The sequence below is a fragment of the Scyliorhinus canicula genome, chromosome 8, assembly GCF_902713615.1.
Source record: "Scyliorhinus canicula chromosome 8, sScyCan1.1, whole genome shotgun sequence".
Taxonomy (NCBI): Eukaryota; Metazoa; Chordata; class Chondrichthyes; order Carcharhiniformes; family Scyliorhinidae; genus Scyliorhinus; species Scyliorhinus canicula.
Genome location: NC_052153.1, coordinates 145,893,030 through 145,914,569, shown reverse-complemented (window position 1 = coordinate 145,914,569; position 21,540 = coordinate 145,893,030). Strand labels below are relative to the sequence as shown.

Genomic DNA, 21,540 nt, shown 5'->3' with positions numbered 1-21,540 from the left:
TCTCTCAGCATCTAGCCCGTCAAGCTCCCTGAGAATCCTATATGTCTCAATAAGGTAGCCACTCATTCCTCTAAACTCCAATGAGTACAGGCCCAATCTACTCAACATCTTCTCATAAGAAAATCCCACCATACCTAGGATCAAACTTGTGGTCCTTCTCTGGACTGCCTCTTATGGCAGTATATCTTTCCTTTGATGAGGGGACCGACATTGTTCCAGTATTCCAGGTGTGGCCTAACTTGTGCCTTGTATAATTTTAGCAAACTTTTGCCCAATAAACACTTAAAACTAAAAATGAAAAAAATTAAAATCACCAAAGTCCCATCCACGGCTCTCCCCTTATTGAGAGAGAGCGCTGACTGGTGGTGATTTAACCTGAGGGTCACCACTCTTCAGGCATGGGGCAAAGTTGAGAAGGTTAAATAACCTCAGCTGGTACAGGAATTGAACCAGTGTTGTTGGCACCGCACTGCATCACAGATTCGCTGTCCAACCAACTGAGCTAACCGACCTCCTAAAAAAAGAAGAGAAATAACAAGTTGGAAATGTACAGCACATCCATTATTATATGACAAGAGAAAAGATAGATTAGCATTTTGAGTATAATCTAATGAATGGGGAAGGGAGTCATTAGTTAACAGCGAAAAACAATCACATATACACTAACCACTAACACAAAAGAAATAATTACTGGTTTAATAATCACTTAGTGATTCTTTGTGACAGTAATTTATAAAGCCTCTGCAATAACAGAAAATCTTATTATATTGATGGTAGCATTGTATTTGCGCCACCTCAAACGGTAACCTCAACGTAAACCTGCCGCATTCATCATACCTATTGCGTCATTTTAATTTTGTTTATAAGTTTGGCCAGATTCCTCAGGTGCACGGCCTGGGATTCACATATCACACCCATTCTCCCCCCCCCCCCCCCCCCCCCCCCCCTTCATCCAGGTAAATTCGGGGCCTTGATCAAAAAGCTTTGGATTTTTACACTACTTTAATGGCTGCAGCCAGGAGGTCCAGTGTTAATGAAATAGCAATCGAGATGTAGGCAGCCCTGTGGTATTCTGTCTACACTTGTAAGTGTTTAGAGGAAAGTCCATCTGCTGCTGATGAAGCTTGGCAAGTGATCCAGGTTTTTCCAAATCCCTTTAATGAAGGTTGGACTTAAACCAAATTTGTGTGGTGTGAGCGGGAACACCTCCGTTTAATCTGGTCAAAAACATTTTCTAATTCTCAGCGATAGTTACAGTGTCTAATGTGTTTTTCCCACCCACAACTTTCCATTTTTCTCACCGATGGAATCCTTGTATAGTTTGATAGGGGAATGGGGGGGGGGGGGGGGGGGGGGGGTAGTGGTCACTTTCCCTTCTCCTAACATACAGAAGTAACTAGCCGCCACTGATTGTTTCCACCACAGTCTTAATTGAGGTTGCATTGACATGGAGGATCTTACACCTGACCCTACTCCTGTGTATTTTGTGTTTCAATATGCTGCACTGCTAAGCATGCACTATATTGATAGGTATTGAATGCTCAGAATTATTATGCAAAGAATTAATCAACAATATATATGGATGTAGTTGACACTAAATACACCTGTAACTACAGGTATTTTTAATGCACTGACTGAGAATCAAACCAATAGAGTTATAAGCTGAAATTTTCCAGCTGTCCCTGTCAGCAGGATCTTCCGGTCTCGCTGACGGCGACCCCCTCCACCGTAGGTTCCCTGGCAGCGGAGGCTACAAACAAGGGAAAATCCCATTGACAGACACGGGACTGGAAGATCCCTTTGCCAACCAAGGCGGGCCACCTTTACCATCGCAAAACACACCACAGACGGCACATGGAAAATCCCGCCCATAGGATAGCTTTCTATAATACATTGAAAGATGTACTTGAAGTACATCATAATAATTTGACAATTTGTGAATCAATAAGTTGAGACCATTGATAGATTTAAAGATATGTACTAATTTATGTTGAGTGCTTTCACTTTGAAAGATTCATAGAGTTTTTCAACACGGAAGAGGCCCTTCAGCCACAGCGTGTACGTGTGGCCATCAAGCACCTATTTATACTCATCCCGTTTTCCAGCACTTGGCCCATGGCCTTGTATGCTATGGCATTTCAAATGTTCATCTAAATACTTCATAAATGCTGTGAGGATTCCCGCCTCTACCATCCTTTCAGGTAATGAGTTCCAAATTCCCACAACCCTCTGGGTGAAAAAGTTTTTCCATACATCTCCTTGTCCCTTAAATCTAAGCCTCATGGTTATTGACCTTCTGCTAAGGAGAAAATTTTCTTCCTACCCACCATATCTTTGCCCTCATAATTTTATACACCTCAATCAGGTCTCTCCTCAGCCTTCCCTACTCCAAGGAGAACAACCCCAACCTATCTAGTCTCTCTTGATAGCTGAAAAGCACCGGCTTAGGAAACATGCTGATGAATCTCCTCTGCACCCTCTCTTGTGCAATCACTTCCTTCCAATAGTGTGGCGACCAGAACTGCACATCATAATAATAATAATCTTTATTGTCACAAGCAGGCTTACATTAACACTGCAATGAAGTTACTGTGAAAAGCCCCTAGTCGCCACATTCTAACGCCAGAGTTTTATACAGCTTCAACATAACCTCCCTGCTCTTATATTCTATGCCTCAGTTAATAAAGATAAGTATCCCATATTCCTTCTTAAGCATCTTATCAACCTGTCCTGCTGTCTTCAGGGATGTATGGATATGAGCCCCATGGGGTTTCTCTGATCCTCTGTACTTCTTGAGGTACCATTCATTGTATATTCACCTACTTTGTTACTCTTCCAAAAATGCATTACCTCACACTTTTCAGGGTCAAAAGTCCATTTGCCACTGTTTGTCCATCTAACCAGCCCGTCTATATCTTCCTGTAATATAAGGCCTTGCTCCTCACTATTTAGCACACCACCAATTTTTTGTGTAATTTACTGATCATACCTTAAACATTCACGTCCAGATCATTAAGATACATTACAAACAGTAAGGGACCCAGCACCGATCCCTGCGGAATACCACTGGACATAGACTTCCAGTTACAAAAACAACCTTCAACCCTCTGCCTCCTATCACAAAGCCAATTTTGGACCCAATTTGCCAAATTGCACTGGATCACATGGGCTCTTGCCTTCTTCATCTGCCTCACATGTAGAACCTTATCACAGCCTTATTACCTTGCGTCCTACAGAAGCCTGGGATAAACATCATCTGGGCTGTATCCATTCTTAAGCCCACTAAAACTGTAAATACCGCCTCCCTCTTGATCTTAATTTTTCCAATATGAGGGCGCAATTCAAAATTACCTATTTTGATTTCGGGTGCATTTAGTGGGGTGTTTCTCAGCTGCTGCAGTGCAGAGAAACACCTCACTGTTCAATGGCACTTTGCTGTTTCTATTAGCCTCGGAAGTTCCTCTCCGCTGAGGTCAAACTCGAGTCATTTCCTGCTGGTGGTCCCAGCAGGAAAGGCTCCTCGCAGATCGGTGCCATTTTGTCTGGCTGCCCCGATCTGTGAGCACATCCCGCTCCTTATTTTCGACCCCCCTCACCCCCAAGCTTCGGAGAGGCCCACGGGAACACCCCCTCACTTCCTTACCTCCCCCACCTATTAAGGCCCCCAGCGGGTCCAATCCCTGCCAGAATCAATCTGGCACCTGGGAACCCTGGCACTGCCAGACTGAGACTGGCACCCTGGCAGTGTGAGGGTGCCCGGCTGCCAGAGGGAATGCTAGGGTGCCACCCTGCCCTGTCCCTGATGGATGGGAGTCTCTAATGACCTGACAGACCCCACCCCAGGTGCCATTGCGATTGGTCCACGTTTGTGGAAAGAAATACTAATGGGGCCGTGGCGACGTCTCCCAGATGTAGCCGCTTTAGGTCCCAGGTGCCTGGAGAATCCTGTGAACATGTATTTAATTGTGCCTAATGGCTATTTAAATATGCAGATCTGGATCACTCTCAGTGACAGTAAGATCCAGACATAATTTTGAAAATCTCATGAGAAAGTTCAAGTGTTGCAATTCTCGCAAAAGGTCTCTTGTGAGATTCAACGGCCTTGTCGTGACATCAAGTCGGGCACAACAAAGCCGCTGAATCGCACATGGTCTTTGTCCTATTAATAATAACCATCAGTGCCATGCAGCTTCACGGCACCGAGGTCCCAGGTTCGATCCCAGCTCTGGGTCACTGTCCATGTGGAGTTTGCACATTCTCCCCGTGTTTGCATGGGTTTCACCCCCACAACCCAAAGATATGCAGGCTAGGTGGATTGGCCACGCTAAATTGCCCCTTAATTGGAAAAAATGAATTGGGTACACTAAATTTATTTTAAAAATAATAACCACCAGTAAAAAGCCCTAAGAATTCAAAGGGCCATTAAGTAAAAAAAGGAAGATATACTTAATGGATGCAAAATAAGAGTGGCATCGAAAGAAATACAATAAGTAAAATCTTACCTGAGTAGCCTAATAACATCGGATGGGTTAAGCAATCAGGACATCAGGAAGCGCAGAAAACATACAAAGCATAGAGACAGCTCCATTTGGGAGACTAAGTGCTCCCGCCAGAGTAGAATTGCTCCTGGTCTATGCCGGCACTAGGAGCGGGGTCCGGTATGCGATTCCCCTTTTTCATGTAAATTTATGCATGGCAGGGAGCTCTCGAGATTCCATTCCGGTATCAGGCTGCCATTTTGAGCTGGTGGTCCAATACCGAGGTCCAGCGGCAGGCCCGCTTTCCCCACAATGCAACTCCTGCCCTCCTCCACTGAAAGGTAGGGGATCCTTTCCCCCCATGACCATATGAATAACAGGTCACCCCCCCCCCCACACACACACAGCATGCACCCATGAAAGTGACCCGACCCATTTATTTGAATATTCACATTATCAAGAAAATGCTATTCCTTTCTCTTCACCTTTTAGAAATTTACCACCAACTAAAATTAAGAGAGACCTAAAATAGCGAAAAGCACAGAATTGCATATATTAACTTTTATCCAACTTAATACCTTTCAGGTGCTATAGGTTTTAGGTAAATTATTTAAAATAGCTGAAATTTAACAGTTTTACTTAATTGGTTGTGTGCAGATCAAAGATGATTCTTCTGCAATTGTACCAGTGATGCTTCGTGGAAGTCACCCCATTGCCCATTTTAATTGCCAAATTATGACGGAAATTTTGAAGCTTCCCACCCAACAAAAGCCGAGGTGGGAGAACTCCAAATATCATGTGGCACGACATATCCATGTATGTCAGTCCCTGCTTATTTTCAGCCAACACTACATTCCCAAGGAACCATTGGTGGGTCTCAACCCTCTCCCCTGGGCTTACCTTTCTTTTTCTGGCTGGCTGACTGATATTGTGGTGGCATGGAGCTGGCAAGCTATCCTGCGGTGCCTGCTTACTGCCTGTTGGCCATATGCTGATGTGACTTTAAATCTTTACCTTTGAAATTGGTAAGTACAGGCTAAGCATTTATGGAACTGCTCAAAATGGTCAGTGCTCAACATGTTTGAGCAGTGCATTTGTAATTGACTGCTTTGGTAATGCTGAATGATTGGCACCACTTACCCAATCGATTGTTCAAATTGGGATCATCCTGAATGTCGTATACAACAATCCCTGAATATTGTTTATTTACTTCATATAGTATGCAGAACAGTACTTCAAATACTACTTCAAATTATGAGAAAGTTCTTACAGTATACAGTCACTGCCGTGGCTGTTGAGCTATATTCTTTATTTCCTTAAGGTGTCTTTTTGTTACATTGTACAAACAATGTTTTCATAATAGTTTTCTAGTCTTTTTTTTTATGTTCCTTGTACAGCACCATCTTGTTTCCTTCCTTTTATTTTACATTTATGCAGGCTGAATTTTATCTGCCACCCATGCCTCTGTTTCTTAAAAGATTCAAAACATTTTGGATATGCTTTCACTGTTTTTCATCCTTTGCCTCTATTTTTGATATATAAAAATTCCATGTAATGAAGCTCCTTGACTCACTTGGTACTCTCGCAGGATGGAAGGAAGTCCCTGGAATGTTTTTCTTTTATATGTTTAGTAACAACAACAAGTTGTATTTATATAGTACCTATAATGTAATAAAACATTCCAAGGACCTTCACAAGGACTTTATTGAACATAATTTGATACCCACCAACATATGGAGATATTAGAGCAAATTACCAAAAGATTGGCCAAAAAGACCAATCTTAAGAAATGCATTATCAAGGAAAGAAAGGCAGAGAGATTGAGAAATTTATGGTGGTAGTTTCAGATCTCAGGGCCTTGGCAGCTGATGGCATGGCCACCAATGGTGGACATGATTGAAATTGGGGAGGATCAGGAGAGCAGAATTAGATTAACACAGTTATCTCAGAGAGTTGTTGGATTGGAGGAGATTACAGTGGTAGAGAGGTCAAGGCCAAGGAGATTAGAACATAGGAGGCCAATTAGAAGTCCATTGGAATAGTCAAATCTAGAATTTACAAAGGCATGGATGAGGGATCCAGCAGCATATGCGCATCTGCTAATCTTGTTATTCCTTTGAGGCAGACATTGTAGAATTGTATACCACCAATATAAACATCCTGTGATATCCTTCAAAGATTGCACCAAGAGCTTTAACCTATTGTATCTCTGGTTATTTCAGATTCAACAAACTCCAGTGACAATATGTACACAATGATGAATGCTGTACCCCCTGGGGCCAGCAGGTCTAATGTAAGTGAAGCAAGCATTAATTTCAAGTTAATTTTAATACAAATTTTCCAATTCAATACACGATAAAGGTATGAAATGCAAACCTGTGCTCAAGATCCTAAATATTAGTGGCAACTTTTCTTTTCAGTTCTATACAAGTTTATACTGCATTTAGACCAGCCAGTATCCCATGTGCAAATTGCACACAATTAAACTTAACGATTTGCAATTCAAGGTGCAAACTCTAATCATTGTAGGGGTGACATCACCAGCATGCAACACAAATATTATGGGCTGAATTCTCCGTTTCTGTTGAGACCAACAGAGAATCCGTGCACTTTCACACAGAAAAATCAGTGCCACACCTGCACCGATTTTGCTATTTTTTTAAGGGGCTAGCACCAGTGCCGCGTGGAACACAATCGATTCCAATTAAAAACGGTGCAGGATTCGCCAGGTCCGTTATTGACACTCAGGAGGCTGACAAGCTGCAGCTGCACATCCACATTACACTCCTCACACACACTTTTTCCAGCCAAAATGATGGCACTGATTGTGCTGGAGTGTGCCCATACAGCTGATGGGTCGTTTGGAGCCAGGGGAGTGCCCTGCGGGGGACACCTATACGATCCATGGCACCAGGTTCAAAGTCGGCTGTTAGCGGTGTGTGCAGCTGCAGGACTGCCTTGCCGGCTGTGGCAATGGGGTACTGTACCTGTCCACTCCGACCCCACAACCCACCTCCCAGCCACCTCCCCACTACTCCCCCAGCCCTGGCACAAACCCCCCAGCCAGCGGCACAACTGTCTTCAAATTATGTCGATGTTGGACACCTTCTTCACCCCTCTCTCCCTCAACAGCCGCCACACAGTTTCACAATTTTTAAAAGCACAAGTGAACCACGCTGTCGGAAACTCGGCCCATTGGAGGTGGAGAATCGCAGAGGCCCTGGAGAGTACCAGGTCAGGCCCAGTAATGATATGAAAATAGCGTCTACTGTACATGAGAAGTGAAACGCATTGACGCAGTTTTTGAGATGATGGAGAATCGCGATTTGGCATCAAATCGGCGCCTGCCGCGATTTTGGCGTAGGAAGCTATTCTCGGCCCAATCACATTTCCCAATTTCACCGTCGGCTAATGGAGTATCCCGCACAATGTACTTCAAATTATGGGGTGGGGTCAGTTAAAGGCGTGTGTCATAAGAAGGGCCAGAATTCACAAAAACTGGAAAGCATTGGAAATCTGAAGCACTAAAAGGCATCAGGAACCTTTGTTAAGGCTGAATAGGCATGGGATTAAGAAACGACAGGCCATTATGAAAGCAAAGGGACCCATAGGTGCTGGCATGAATCTGTAGACAAATAATAGAGGCTGGCACTCCCCATCCTGTATCTGGTGAAGTTGAGATTGTGCTGCATCAGATGCTTTCAAGGAGGGCTTTCCTTTATGGCACCATAGAACCAATCCACAGGTCAGCACAGCAGCATACCTGCAAGACGGTACAGCCAGGTTTCAGACCACTGCTGCCCATTCACGTAGGCAAACTCCATGCTGCATGGTAACCACTATTGTCCTCGTAGAAGATGGCAGAACTCAGAATATTTCCCTCTTCTGCTCCAGACTCTCAGAAGGTAGGTTACTATCTCAGTCATTCCCCGTCTTTCCCAGGACCGACTGACTATGGTGGCATTTGTAGCACATAAATCATGCTGTGCTTGTGATGCTTCTGAAAGATCTTCCATTATAATAGTCAGTCAGGTATTTACATCTCATTGTGATGCCACTGGGAACCATAATGCAACAATCATCAGAAACAATATTTGTCAAACTGAAGTTGACTCCCATTCTCTTCCAATTTTGTTTGCCAGGATTACACTGAAATGATTGATGGCATCATAGCACGTAAAGCACGACAAAAACCACCTTAAACAGAATGGTTATTTCAAAAAAGAGAAGGCTATAGACATGAATGCAAGATTTTCATGTGGCTGCTTCTGTCAATGACTACTAATGTTTCATGTGGCACAGTGGTTAGCACTGCTGTCTCACAGCACCAGGGACCTGGGTTCGATTCCGACCTCAGATGACTGTCTGTGTGGAGTTTGCACATTCTCCCCGTATGAGTGGGTTTTCTCTGGGTGCTTTGGTTTCCTCCCACAATCCAAAGATGTTCGGGTTAGGTGGATGGGCCATGCTAAATTGCCCTTAAGTGTTCAAATGTTGGGTGGGATTACAGTGATAAGGTGGGGGATTGGGTTCAGGTAGGGTGGTCTTTCAAAGGGTCGGTGCAGACCCAATGGGCCGAATGGCCTCCTTCTGCACAGTAGAGATTCTATGTACCAAATGAATTGTGAAATTCTTTTAATGCAACTAATAAGGAAGTTGAAACAATAGAACAGCATGTAAATATGATTTGTTGTATATGATGAAAGTCCCATTGACAAAAGTTACATTCAGATTGTGCTTTTTATTTTTAGTTTCCAATGGGTCCTGGCTCAGATGGTCCAATAGGGGCAATGGGTGGAATGGAACCACATCACATGAACGGATCATTAGGTAAAGAGAAAATGAATAAAGCATAATGATTTTTTACTCACTTTGCCATATTAGTTATTCTGCTCTATTTCTCCAAATTGGTAGCTTTTTAACTCTCTTGTGAACCTCATGATCATTATGAATACACTTCAGAAACTTCCTGATGTGTATACAACAATACCAGAGAGGCTTGATTCCAATCCACACAAACAACCTTAAGTTGGCATATCTAATTCAGTATTAATATGATACACCAACGTAAGGCAGCTGCTCACTGATTATAATCAACCCTCAGGTGAGTAAGATTTCCTAATGTCACTTTACCCCTTGGTGAATTTTGTTTACTCTGAGTATGAGAATAAGAAAATGAATTAAGAAAACTGCTCAATTTGAGCATTTACAAGTGATCCTATTAGGTGTTACTTTTTCTCCTGACACTTTACCAAATGTATTTTACCTTGGTAGTCATTGTATTTACTAATCATTTGTTTGTGGTAGGAATAGCGAAATCTTTTCTTGCAACCTCTTGGGCTCAGCTGTATGTTGTCTATTGTTGTCAGAATACTTTGTACTTTGTTACTCTTTGTTACTCTGGGCTGGTGTAGCTCAGTGGGCTAGACAGCTGGTTTGTGATGCAGAACAAAGCCAGCAGCGCGGGTTCAATTGCCGTACCAGCTGAGAATTCTGAATTCTCCCTGTGTGTACCCGAACAGGCGCCGGAATGTGGCGACCAGGGGCTTTTCACAGTAACTTCATTGCAGTGTTAATCCTACTTGTGATAATAAAAGATTATTATTATCTTTCTGAATTCTGCTATTTTTCTGCTCTGTTTTAGTTGTGATCACATTGTTATTCATATTTTATTTTATTTTGACCACAAAAAAGTTATTTTTCATCTTTGAGATCAGCATGCTATCCAATACAGTACATCCGGATTACCAATGCATCTTTCAATATATCTCCGAAACCTAAAGCAAGTTATTAAGAGTAGATTGAATCATGGTGCAAAATCCTTCATGGAACAACAATGTTTTTAATCAAGAACTGAATTCACAGCACCATCCAACACTGCATTGCCTTTGTTCCTTCCTTCACCTTTTCCTTCATTCTCTCCTAGTGAATATTTTAAATTCTAATTCCCTTTTCATCTTTATTTTTTTCCTGATTACAATTGAAGGGTAAGTATGGGCCAGTACTGAATGTTAGCTTTCAGGTGCCAACTTTTGCAAGTTCAAATTTCTGACCTATTATTGTGACTGCACTGCCTTAGTTGGACAGCTTTATTTTATCAACTAGGCAGCTGGAAGTGAGACATTCCATTTGAGTTTCCAGAAGAAACTGGTCAGAAATATTTGCATTTCTTGAATTTGGCTTGCTGTCTTGCTGATTGTTGAGTCATATTGGATGCAGTTGCACTGAAGTAAACAGCCCGAAGTAATAAGTTCTGCCTGTAGATCTGGTGGAGAAGGTACACTGGTAGATGCCACTTCTAGGGGTAAACATTTGGAATACAATTGGAGTGCAGGTAAATTGAAATGTAGTGCAAAGGATTTTTTGAATTATACAGGGCGCGATCCAATGGCACGCAGCGTCCGAAAAGCAGCTCGTCGCGCGCGGCACAGCCAATAGAAGCCGGAAGACCCCCGCTCCCGGGATCTACCCTGATCACAACGCCTCGCGAGATCTAATGTGATCTCGCAAGATGTTGCGGTGTAAATCCCGCCCAGGATCACTTTTTAGCAAATCTGCATATTAGAGGGAGACAGCCCCCCCCCCCCCCCCCCCCCCCCCCCAGTTAAATCACCAGCAGTCTGCTCTCCCCCTCAAAGGGGAAAGCAGCCTATGGTCATCTGGGACTATGGCAACTTTACTTACTTTTACTGTATTATTATTATTATTGGGCAGCATGGTAGCACAGTGGGTAGCACTGTTGCTTCACAGCTCCTGGATCCCAGGTTCGATTCCCGTTTGGATCACTGTCTGTTCTCCCCGTGTCTGCGCGGGTTTCCTCCGGGTGCTCCAGTTTCCTCCCATAAGTCCCGAAAGATGTGCTGTTACGTAATTTGGACATTCTGAATTCTCCCTCTGTGGACCCGAACAGGTGCCGGAATGTGGCGACTAGGGGAATTTCACAGTAACTTCATTGCAGTGTTAATGTAAGCCTACTTGTGACAATAAAGATTATTATTATTTTTATTAATGTGCACATTTGGATATTGGTGAACTAATTCTCCCAAGTGAGAGTCAGTCATCAAGGACAGTGGAAAGGGGAAAAGAGAGCATTGCTGCGATTGTGTACTGGAAATCATGGCAAAACTGGCGGAGTTTGCACAATTACTTCTCTGAAACTGACAAACTTCTGGAATTCACAGATGCAGCTAAATGTGGAAATCCAGAAGTTGTTGCCAATGATTCTGGGTACGATCAAATCAAATGGGAACAGAGTCTCATAATGAGTGCGTTTAGCCAAGTATTTCCAGGCACTCACAATGCCGACAACCACCACACTATCTCCCAGGTCTCTAGTTCTATTTGAGGCCTCAGTGGGGAATGCCCCGCCAAGGCTACACTTAGTCCCGTTTCCTGCACTGATGAGCTCCACTCGCCGGAATTCCTCAGTGCAGTCGACTCCCCGACGCCACCCACCCCAAAGCCCTAACTCATCTATAATGGGGTCCTGGGTCCCACTGCACCGTGTAGGTATTCCCAGGGCTGATCCCCAGTCATGGCAAAAATGCCAGCTTGGCACCTTGGCACTTCCAACCTGACACTGCCATTGCCAGCTGGCAGTGCCAAGGTGCCATCAGTAGTACCAGGGTGTCATCCTGTTCAAAGAGCAAGCACCTGGGGCCTCCGATCTCCTGGAAGACCCCCCACGAGTGCTGTTCCGTCTGGTCCCCATTTGTGGAGGTCTTCAAGGCGAAGGGGTTAGACCCCAATGCCCTGGGTAGATCATGGGAGAGCATATTAAAGTCAGTCTAGCTTTCTCACTCTAATTTGCAGATTTGGAAAATAGTGATTGCACCCACAATGGGCAAGATTCAGATCATGACGTCTTGCGAGATCGCATTAGATCTCACGATGCGTGGTGAGCCGGGTGGATCCTTTCAGGCGCAACGCAGCCGGTAGATCGCGCCCCAATGTCTTCCGTGAGATACACGATTGAAGCTCACTAGGACTACAATCAAATAAAAATTACTTAAGTGACAAGAGCCTGCCTTTTAAACTACTAGCCTTGCTATAAAAACCCTTGAAAAGGTTGCTGAGCATCTCTCATCCTGGAAACTTGATTTCATATTTGTAGAATGTCAAATTTCTCCATTAAAATAAAAAACAATTAGCTAGTTCATAGAATCATAGAATTTACAGTGCAGATGGAGGCCATTTGCCCATCGAGTCTGTACCGGTCCTTGGAAAGACCACCCTACTCCACCGTATTCCAGTAGCCCCACCTAACCTTTTCTGGACATTAAGGGAAATTTAGCATGGCCAATCAGCTGTGAAGCAACAGTGCTAACCATTGTGCTGCCGTGCCACCCTGGTACTTACTTTCTTAAAGCGTGCTTATTTAAGCTTTTTCCATATTAAACAAATACGTATGTCTGTGGTGGTATGAATGGGAGCACTGCCATTGGTACAGAGCATTGGTTTCCCATTGGCTCTGGCTGGTCATGTGCCTCTCGTCTGATTGGCTGGGACTAGTCATGTGACTGCTCACCAATTGGTCGAGAGGCAAGTAGGCCCCGCCTCCGAGGTGGGGTATAAGTACCCAGAGTTCCCGGCGGTCGGCCTTTCTCTGTAGTCGACCACCGGGCTAACAACTAGCTGATTAAAGCCTAAGTTTGGACCTTCATCGTGCCTCGCGTCCAATTGATGGTACATCAATGTCTCAATCATTTATTTAACTTGCTATAAAGTTTTAAATTAAACGTGACAAATATCAGTGCATTCACTTCTTGGTTAGTTGTCTGTGGGAATACTTCAGCGTGTTTGGCTGCTTACCATGGTTAATGACATTGTTGTTGCTGGACACCTAGAGACCCCCTTGACTTGGTCCTGGATTTAAACTTAGATTTGGAAAAGCGACATCTATGTTGCAGAATTTGCGAGATCTTTGCGGGCAAATTTCTTCGAGCTCTGCAGCGAGCGTGCTCAACTAGCCTCTGACTACAAGTTCTGAACCAATCCGAATTTAACACTACAAATTATTTAGTTTCCGATGTGAGAATGTTCAATTTCTAGTGACATACGGTTTGTAAAGTTGAAGCCACGAGTCTTTCATATGGTATTAAGGCCAACCTGGAAATGTGAATCCCATCTCTTTAAGGTAGTTTCTGCGTGTAAAGCGCAACCTAATTTTTATTAAACACTTGTGGTCTTGAAAGTGTAAGGAAACCTGAAGTTAAATCACATATTTGTTTTTTGCAAACCAATGTCATTTATTAGGCCAGTGGCTCTGAAACATAATTACGAGAATCGTGTTGCAAAGATGTACTCTGATTAATTTACCTCAATCCTTCCTGTGCATCTAACAGTTTTACCTGACTGAAAGATCTCCATCAAGTGCTTCAGGGAAGTAATAGAGCTCAGATGGATGAAACAAAAACTAATTATGATGTTTGTCTTTTAATTTCAGGCTCTGGAGACATGGATGGCATTTCCAAGGTAAACATCATTTTAATAAGCATGCTATTTTTAGCTTTTAATATAAAAGTATACATTAAGTATACATAAGAAAAACTTTTGTTGCAATCTTAGTGAATTTTTAGGGCTTGAGATTTTAAGATTCAAATCCTATAAATACCATTTGTATCCAACACCAAGGTTAATGATTGATTTAATTTAAAAAAGTGAAACCAGTTGCATTATTAGAATGAAATAAATATTTAAACTGGAGTTTAGTTTGATTAATTTTCCTCCAAAATCTATTATGAAAAATTTGGGTTATATTCCTTTCCAGATTGCCATTAATGTATGCAGATCTTTTCACATTGATTTCAGATTGTTTATCAGGTTTGTCAAGGGGTTTTGTGACTCAGTAGGTACTTCCCCTGCTTCTGAGCCAGAAACTCTGGGCGGAATTCTCTGCAAGGCCCTACGCCATCGTGAAACCCGGAGAAGTTCACGACAGCGTCGGAGGCCGCTCCTCGCCCCCTATTCCCCCGGGGGGGGGGGGGGGGGGCTAGGAGGGCCGTGCCATGAATCTCGGCTGCGGAGCCTTATCGCTGGCGTTAAGGCCCGGCGCGCCGAGAATGACGCGGTCGGCGCGCCTAATGACGTCAGCCGCGCATGCGCGGTTGCCGTCTTCCCCTCCGCTGCCCCGCAAGACGTGGCGACTTGATCTTGCGGGGCTGCTTAGGGGAAAGAGTGCGTCCCTTGGAGACGCCGTCCCGACGATCGGTGGGCACCAGGTTCAACAGGTGCACAATCAGATTTCTAATACTTCCCCATTATTCCCCAAAGTGGGGGGGAAAGTGTGCGAAGATATGAAACAAAATTCATTGAGTAAATTAACTGTGCAAATCCAGGTTCCAAGGTTCGATCCCAAGTCTGGTTTGCATGAGGTCGGTGCACTTCAGTTTGCTTCCAATGCCTTCAGGTTAGGTAGTTATTTTTAAAATTTACATTTTGTAGTATTATCGAACTAAAACTTGAGGTCATGATTCAGTGGACTGAACCTAAAGTCCGCTGAACTTGCATTTAATGGGGTGTTTCTTGGTGGCTGCAGTGCCGAGAAACATCCCACTGTCCAACGGCACTTTGCCGTACTTTTTGGCCTTGGGGAGATTCTCTCTGCCAAAACTGGGCTTTTACGGATTCCCTGCTGGCGAGCAGATCTCGCCAGCAGTAAAGGCTCCTCGCAGATCAGGAAGCCATTTTGTCCAGCAACCCCAATCTTCTCCCCACCTCCCTTCAGGCCCTGCCCCGCTTTATTGAGTCCCCCATCCCAGCCCCACAAACCTTGGGGTGGCCCCTGGGAACCTCCTCCCACTCCCTCAAAGTGGCAATGTGCTCCTGGACCCAACACCTGACAATGACCCCCAACCCACCACAAGGTTCAACACACTATGGGAGGGGACCCTGGCCACACACACCCTCCTCTTCCCCCCCCAGCACCCACACAAGGCACCCCACCCCCCTGCCAGATCACCACCACATACAAAAAAACCAGCTTGGCAGTGCCAACTTGGGAGGCTGGCAGTGCCCCTGCCAGCTGACTGTGCCACCTGGGCACCTTAACAGTGCCAGGCTGGCAGCCAGGTGCCAGTGCCAGGGTGTCTGGGTAGCACAGGCAATTCCAAGGTATCACCTTACCCAAAGGGTATACATCTGGGGGCCTCCAATTCCCTGGGAGACACCCACAAGTGCCTTTCAGCCTGGTCCCTGTTTGTAGAGACCAGCACTGAACAGCACTCGCCCAAGGTCTCCGAGGCAAAGGAGATAAATTCCAAGCCTTGGGTAGCTCGGGATCAGCTGTCTCGATTTAATACGCAGATTTGCAAAAACGTAAGGGTGGGATTCACATCACAACATCTCACAAGAATGCGTTAAACCTTGCGAGGCGTTGCAAGCTGGGTAGTGTTATGACACAGGATTTAGAGAACCCCAAAGTGTACCATGGAGTTCACCTGACCCACAACTTTCAATAGATTGTGGTATGGGGAGCACACGGCCCACTCTACAGGTGTGGTACAGCAGAAATGGAAAAGTATTTTTTAAAGCAAAACAATGTTTATTAACTCAAGTTAACCTTTTTAAAACATACAGTGAACATTTTAGCAACCATCAATTCAAATATAACCCCAAAGAATATAACACTAAGTAATCCTTTAAGTTTTCCTTTTAATATCTATAAGTCTCACTATTGAGAGCAGTTATTAGTTTTAAATCGCCAAAGGATCAATTTACAGTCTTCAGATTACAGAGAGAGAGAGACACTCATACACCTTTTGGCTGTGACTGCAGCTATCCAGCTCTGAAAACGAAACTAAAACACACCCTGCAGCAAACAGCCTAAATCAAAAGTAAAAAGCTGCCAGACAGCCCAGCTCCACCCACACTATGACATCACTGATAAACATCCATTTCTTAAATGTACTCTCACATGGCACCTCCCCACCAAGAAATAAAAAATAAACCATCAAATTCAAGGTGGTTTCATTTTTATTTTTTCACTATCCTTTAAGAAATGCACACGGTAAATATACTTTTTTGTTTTAGGAAGCGGTCCTACACAATCAATTAGGACCTTTGTAAAACGTTCCTCAAATGCTGGGTATTAAGGGCGCTGGTTTTATCACTGCTTGAGGTTTCCCTATCACTTGACATGTGTGACAAGATTGACAAAATTTAACTACATCTTTATGTAGTCCTGGCCAGTAAAAATATTTCTGGATTTTAGCTTGAGTTTTCCTTATTCCCAAATGACCTTCCACTGGTACCTCATGTGCAACTCGCAACACCTCCTTTCTATACCCTACCAGCACTGCCCATTTTTCATCCGCCTGCATATGTAAAGGTCTCCATTTTCTCATCAAGACATTACTTTTACGGTCATAACACTCTGGTATGCACTCAGATTCCTCTTCTGTATATGCTTTCTGATACATCCGTTTTATTTCTATATCTTTCTGTTGTAACTCTGCCAATTTTCCTGAACTAAAAATATCCACCTCATCCTCCAACTCTTCTTGTTCTTTTTCAACCGTCTGATCAAAAATCGTTTCTGATAATTGCACTTCAACTTGAAATTAAATGAAATGAAAATTGCTTATTGTCACGAGTAGGCTTCAATGAAGTTACTGTGAAAAGCCCCTAGTCGCCACATTCCAGCGCCTGTTCGGTGAGGCGGGATTCGAACCCGGGTCCTCAGTGCCGTAGTCCCAGTGCTAACCACTGCGCCACCGTGCCACCCTGCTAGATTTCTTTTTTAACCTGAGGTACACTCTCCTTATTATCTCCCATCAGATCACCTTTACCTTTACCACTTGAGTATTTCTCATGTCCCCAGTTTCTACCCCTCTCAGCCTGAAACTGATGTTGGAAAGCAAGCTTTGATTTATGAACTAATTCATAATCATCTGCCATTTCTGATGATAATCTCGCAGTTTTAATCCTCTGCTCTTTCACATGAGTTCTCACTACATGAGGAATTGAATTTTTAAACTCCTCCAAAAGTATAATTTCTCTGAGAGCTTCATACGTTCGGTCTATTTTCAAAGCCCTTATCCACCTATCAAAATTACTCTGTTTGAGCCTTTCAATCTCCATGTATGTTTGACCAAATTCTTTCCTTAAATTTGTAAACCTTTGTCTGTAGGCTTCAGGCACTAGTTCATATGCACCTAAGATGGATTTTTTCACCTCCTCATACGTCCCAGATACCTCCTCTGGTCGTGATGCAAACACTTCACTCGCCCTACCTACCAGCTTTGTTTGAATCAGTAATACCCACATGTTCGGTGGCCATTTGATTTGTTTAGCTACCTTCTCAAAATGAGATGAAAAAGGCTTCCACCTCCTTCTCATCAAACCTTGCCAATGCTTGGACATATTTAAATAGATCCCCACCAAGCTTTGGACTATGATGCTCTTTCTCACTAGCCTCATCACTATCCTCCAACTGTACGTTTCCCTTTACGTCTGCCAATTTCAACTGACTTATGTTTCATTGCCATTTTCTGAAGTTCAAACTCTCTCTCTTTTGCACTTTCCTCTCTGTCTCTCTCCTTTTGTTCTGCTAGGGCTATTCTTTCTTTGTTTCTTTCTTCTCTCGCCTTTTCTTTTTCTCTCATCTGTATCTCCCTCTCTCTTTTGTTTTGTCTCATTGCATATTGAAGCTGCTTTAATTCTTTTTCATGTTCAAGTTGCTTAATCTGCAACTGGATCTTTGCCATTTCGAATGAGTCAGACTTTATCTCAGGCAACTTTAAATGCTTAACCACCGCCATAATTACCTCACCTTTTCGCATTTTGTCAGTTAATGTTAACTGCAATGTTTTTGCCAAATCTAAAAGTCTGTTTTTAGTCTCCGTTCGTAAGGTACTGCGTGTGACCATCTCCACCCCCAAAAATGTCAGAGCTTCTGAAAGCGCCATTGTCCACAACACACTCCCTACTTAAACTAAAATACCACACCTGAAAAGCAACCACAATATGCTCACCCCTCACCGTCTTTAAGTTCACTAAGCCAATCCAATAGATAGACTTTAATCCCCCTCAAGCCCCCAATTTATTATGGGCCAGGGTTTAGAGAACCCCAAAGTGTATCATGGAGTTCACCTGACCCACAACTTTTAATAGATTGTGGTATGGGGAGCACACAGCCCACTCTACAGGTGTGGTACAGCAGAAATGGAAAAGTATTTTTTAAAGCAAAACAATGTTTATTAACTCAAGTTAACCTTTTTAAAACATACAGTGAACATCTTAGCAATCATCGATTCAAATACAACCCCCAAAGAATATAACACTAAGTAATCCTTTAAGCTTTCCTTTGAACATCCATAAGACTTAAAAAAAACCTTTAAAACACAAAGATCAGGTTTAAATTCACTATTGAGAGCAGTTATTAGTTTTAAATCACCAAAGGATCAATTTACAGTCTTTAGATTACAGAGAGAGAGACTCATACACCTGCTGGCTGTGACTGCAGCTATCCAGCTCTGAAAACGAAACTAAAACACACCCTGCAGCAAACGGCCTAAAACAAAAGTAAAAAGCTGACAGACAGCCCAGCTCCACCCACACTTTGACATCACTGATAAACACCCATTTCTTGAATGTACTCTCACATGACAGTAGATCCTGGGAACGGGTCTCCCGGCTTCTATCGGCCATGCTGCACTGTGGCGAGCTGGTTTTTGGGTGTAAAATCACACTCCTAAAATTAATAATGGAAATTATAGCAAGATTAGTTATTTTCTGGAATGTGGGCTATACTAACAAAGAAGTGTTTAATGCCCATGCCTCGTTGCTCTGGAACATGTGGGTTAGAGTCACAAGTAGGTTAGAGCAGACAGCAGTGACATGTTAACGTCTTTGAAAGAGAATTGAGAACAATTTGGCTTATGATGACAAAATTACAACTATCAGAGCAGGGACTGATCATAATCGGGTGGGGGGGGGGGTGGGTATGAAGCCTGGATGAAGGGCGACATTTGGTTCTGTTGATCTCACCCCTTCTACTCATGGCCCTCAAAGAAGCTGAAAAAATAAATTCCTGCCATTCCTGATCTATCACCTCACAGATTTGGTCTGATGAGGAATCCATCACTGCTCCCTTCTCAGGCCTTGGACTAAAATTGGAGCCAGAACCCGATGATGTTAGGGAACTCGCTGCTTTATTTGTTTGTTTGTTTTTTTAACTTTATTTTTATTCAAAGATTTTCAATAATTTTTACAAACCACTACAAAACGAAAAACAACGAAAAGAAAACATAGCAATAAAACAGAAAACAACTTAACCATTTAACAATTGAACAAAACAAGGTGGGGTATCTGCCCTTTACAAATGAAATCCACCCACCGCCCAAACCACCCCCCTCTGGTTTACTGCTGCTGCCGACCTCCACCTAACGTTCCGCGAGAAAGTTAAGGAGCGGTTGCCACCGCCTGGAGAACCCCTGCAAGGACCCTCGCAAGGCAAACTTTATCCTCTCCAACCTGAGAAATCCCACCATGTCGCTGACCCAAGCCTGTCTTTTAACGCCCACGCTTGTGGGCTTCGTGTCCCTCCACATTAACAAGAGCCTTCTCCAGGTTACCAAGGAGGCAAAGGCCAGAACTCAGGCCTCTTTCGACTCCTGCACTCCCGGATCGTCTGATACCCCAAATATCGCAATCCCCCAGCTCGGTTTTACCCGAGTCTCCAAGACCTTGGACGTAGCCTTTGCGAAGCCTTTCCAACATCCTGTAACTGCCGGGCATGCCCAGAACATATGGACATGATTTGCTGGGCTCCCTGAGCCTCCACCCCAAAGAACTTACTCATTCTCGTCACTGTCATAGACGCCCGGTGCACCACCTTAAACTGAATCAGGCTAACCCTGGCGCAAGATGAGGAGGAATTGACCATGCCCAGGGGGTCAGCCCACAGGCCCTCATCCAGCTCCTCCTCCCACTTGCCCTTCAATTCCTCCACTGAGACCTCCTCCGCCTCCTGCAGCTCCTGATATATTTCCGATATCTTGCCATCCCCTACCCACACGCCCGAGACCACCCTGTCCTGTATCCTCCGGGCAGGCAGCAGTGGGAATTCCCCCACCTGCTTTTTCACAAACGCCCGAACCTGCAGGTACCTAAAGGTATTCCCTGGGGGTAGCCCAAATTTCTCCTCCAGCGCCCTCAGATTAGCAAAAGTCCCATCAATGAACAAGTCCCCCATCCTTTTGATACCCACCCTGTGCCAATTTAGGAACCCCCCATCTATTTTACCCGGAACGAACCTGTGATTGTTCCATATCGGGGCCCAGACTGAAGCCCTTGCCTTCCCCCTGTGTCGTCTAAACTGCCCCCAGACCCTCAGTGTTGCCGCCATCACTGGGCTCGTGGCATACGGCGAAAGTGGCAACGGTGCCGTTATCAGTGCCCCCAAGCTAGTATCTTTACAAGGCGCAGCTTCCAACCATTTCCACGCCGCCCCCTCTCCCTCCATTACCCATTTCTGAATCATGGATATATTCGCTGCCCAGTAATAGCTGCAAAAGTTTGGCAGCGCCAACCTACCCACCCCTCCACCCGACTGCGCTCCAAGAACAGTTTCTTAACATGCGGGGTCCTGTTTGCCCACACAAATCCCGTAATAATCCTATTTATCCGCTTGAAAAAGGACTTGGGGATGATGATGGGAAGGCACTGGAAGACGAACAAGAACCTGGGGAGGACCGTCATCTTTACGGACTGCACCCTGCCTGCCAGGGAAAGCGGTAGCATGTCCCACCTCTTAAAGTCCTCTTCCATCTGATCCACCGGCTGCGCTAAATTAAGCTTGTGCAGGGCACCCCAGCTCGTAGCCACCTGAATGCCCAAGTAGCGAAAGCTCCTCTCCACCATCTTAAGCGGTAGCTCTCCCAGTCTCTTTTCCTGGCCCTTGCATGTATCACAAAGCGCTCGCTTTTTCCAACATTCAGCTTATACCCCGAAAAGTCTCCAAAATCCCTAAGAATCTGAATGACCTCCTCCATCCCCTTCACCGCATCCGCAATGTACAGGAGCAGGTCATCCGCATACAGTGAAACATGATGCTCCTCCC

At 44.3% G+C, this 21,540-nt stretch overlaps 1 protein-coding gene across 1 annotated transcript in view; it reads left to right on the top strand.

Moving 5' to 3' along the window:
- LOC119969926 (single-stranded DNA-binding protein 3-like) overlaps positions 1-21,540 on the top strand; it is a 483,574-nt gene that overhangs the window by 452,497 nt on the left and 9,537 nt on the right. Inside the window, exons 14-16 of the mRNA XM_038803895.1 lie at positions 6,701-6,771; positions 9,230-9,308; positions 13,924-13,952. Coding sequence (XP_038659823.1) covers positions 6,701-6,771; positions 9,230-9,308; positions 13,924-13,952 — 179 coding nt within the window. The remainder of the gene's footprint in view (positions 1-6,700; positions 6,772-9,229; positions 9,309-13,923; positions 13,953-21,540) is intronic.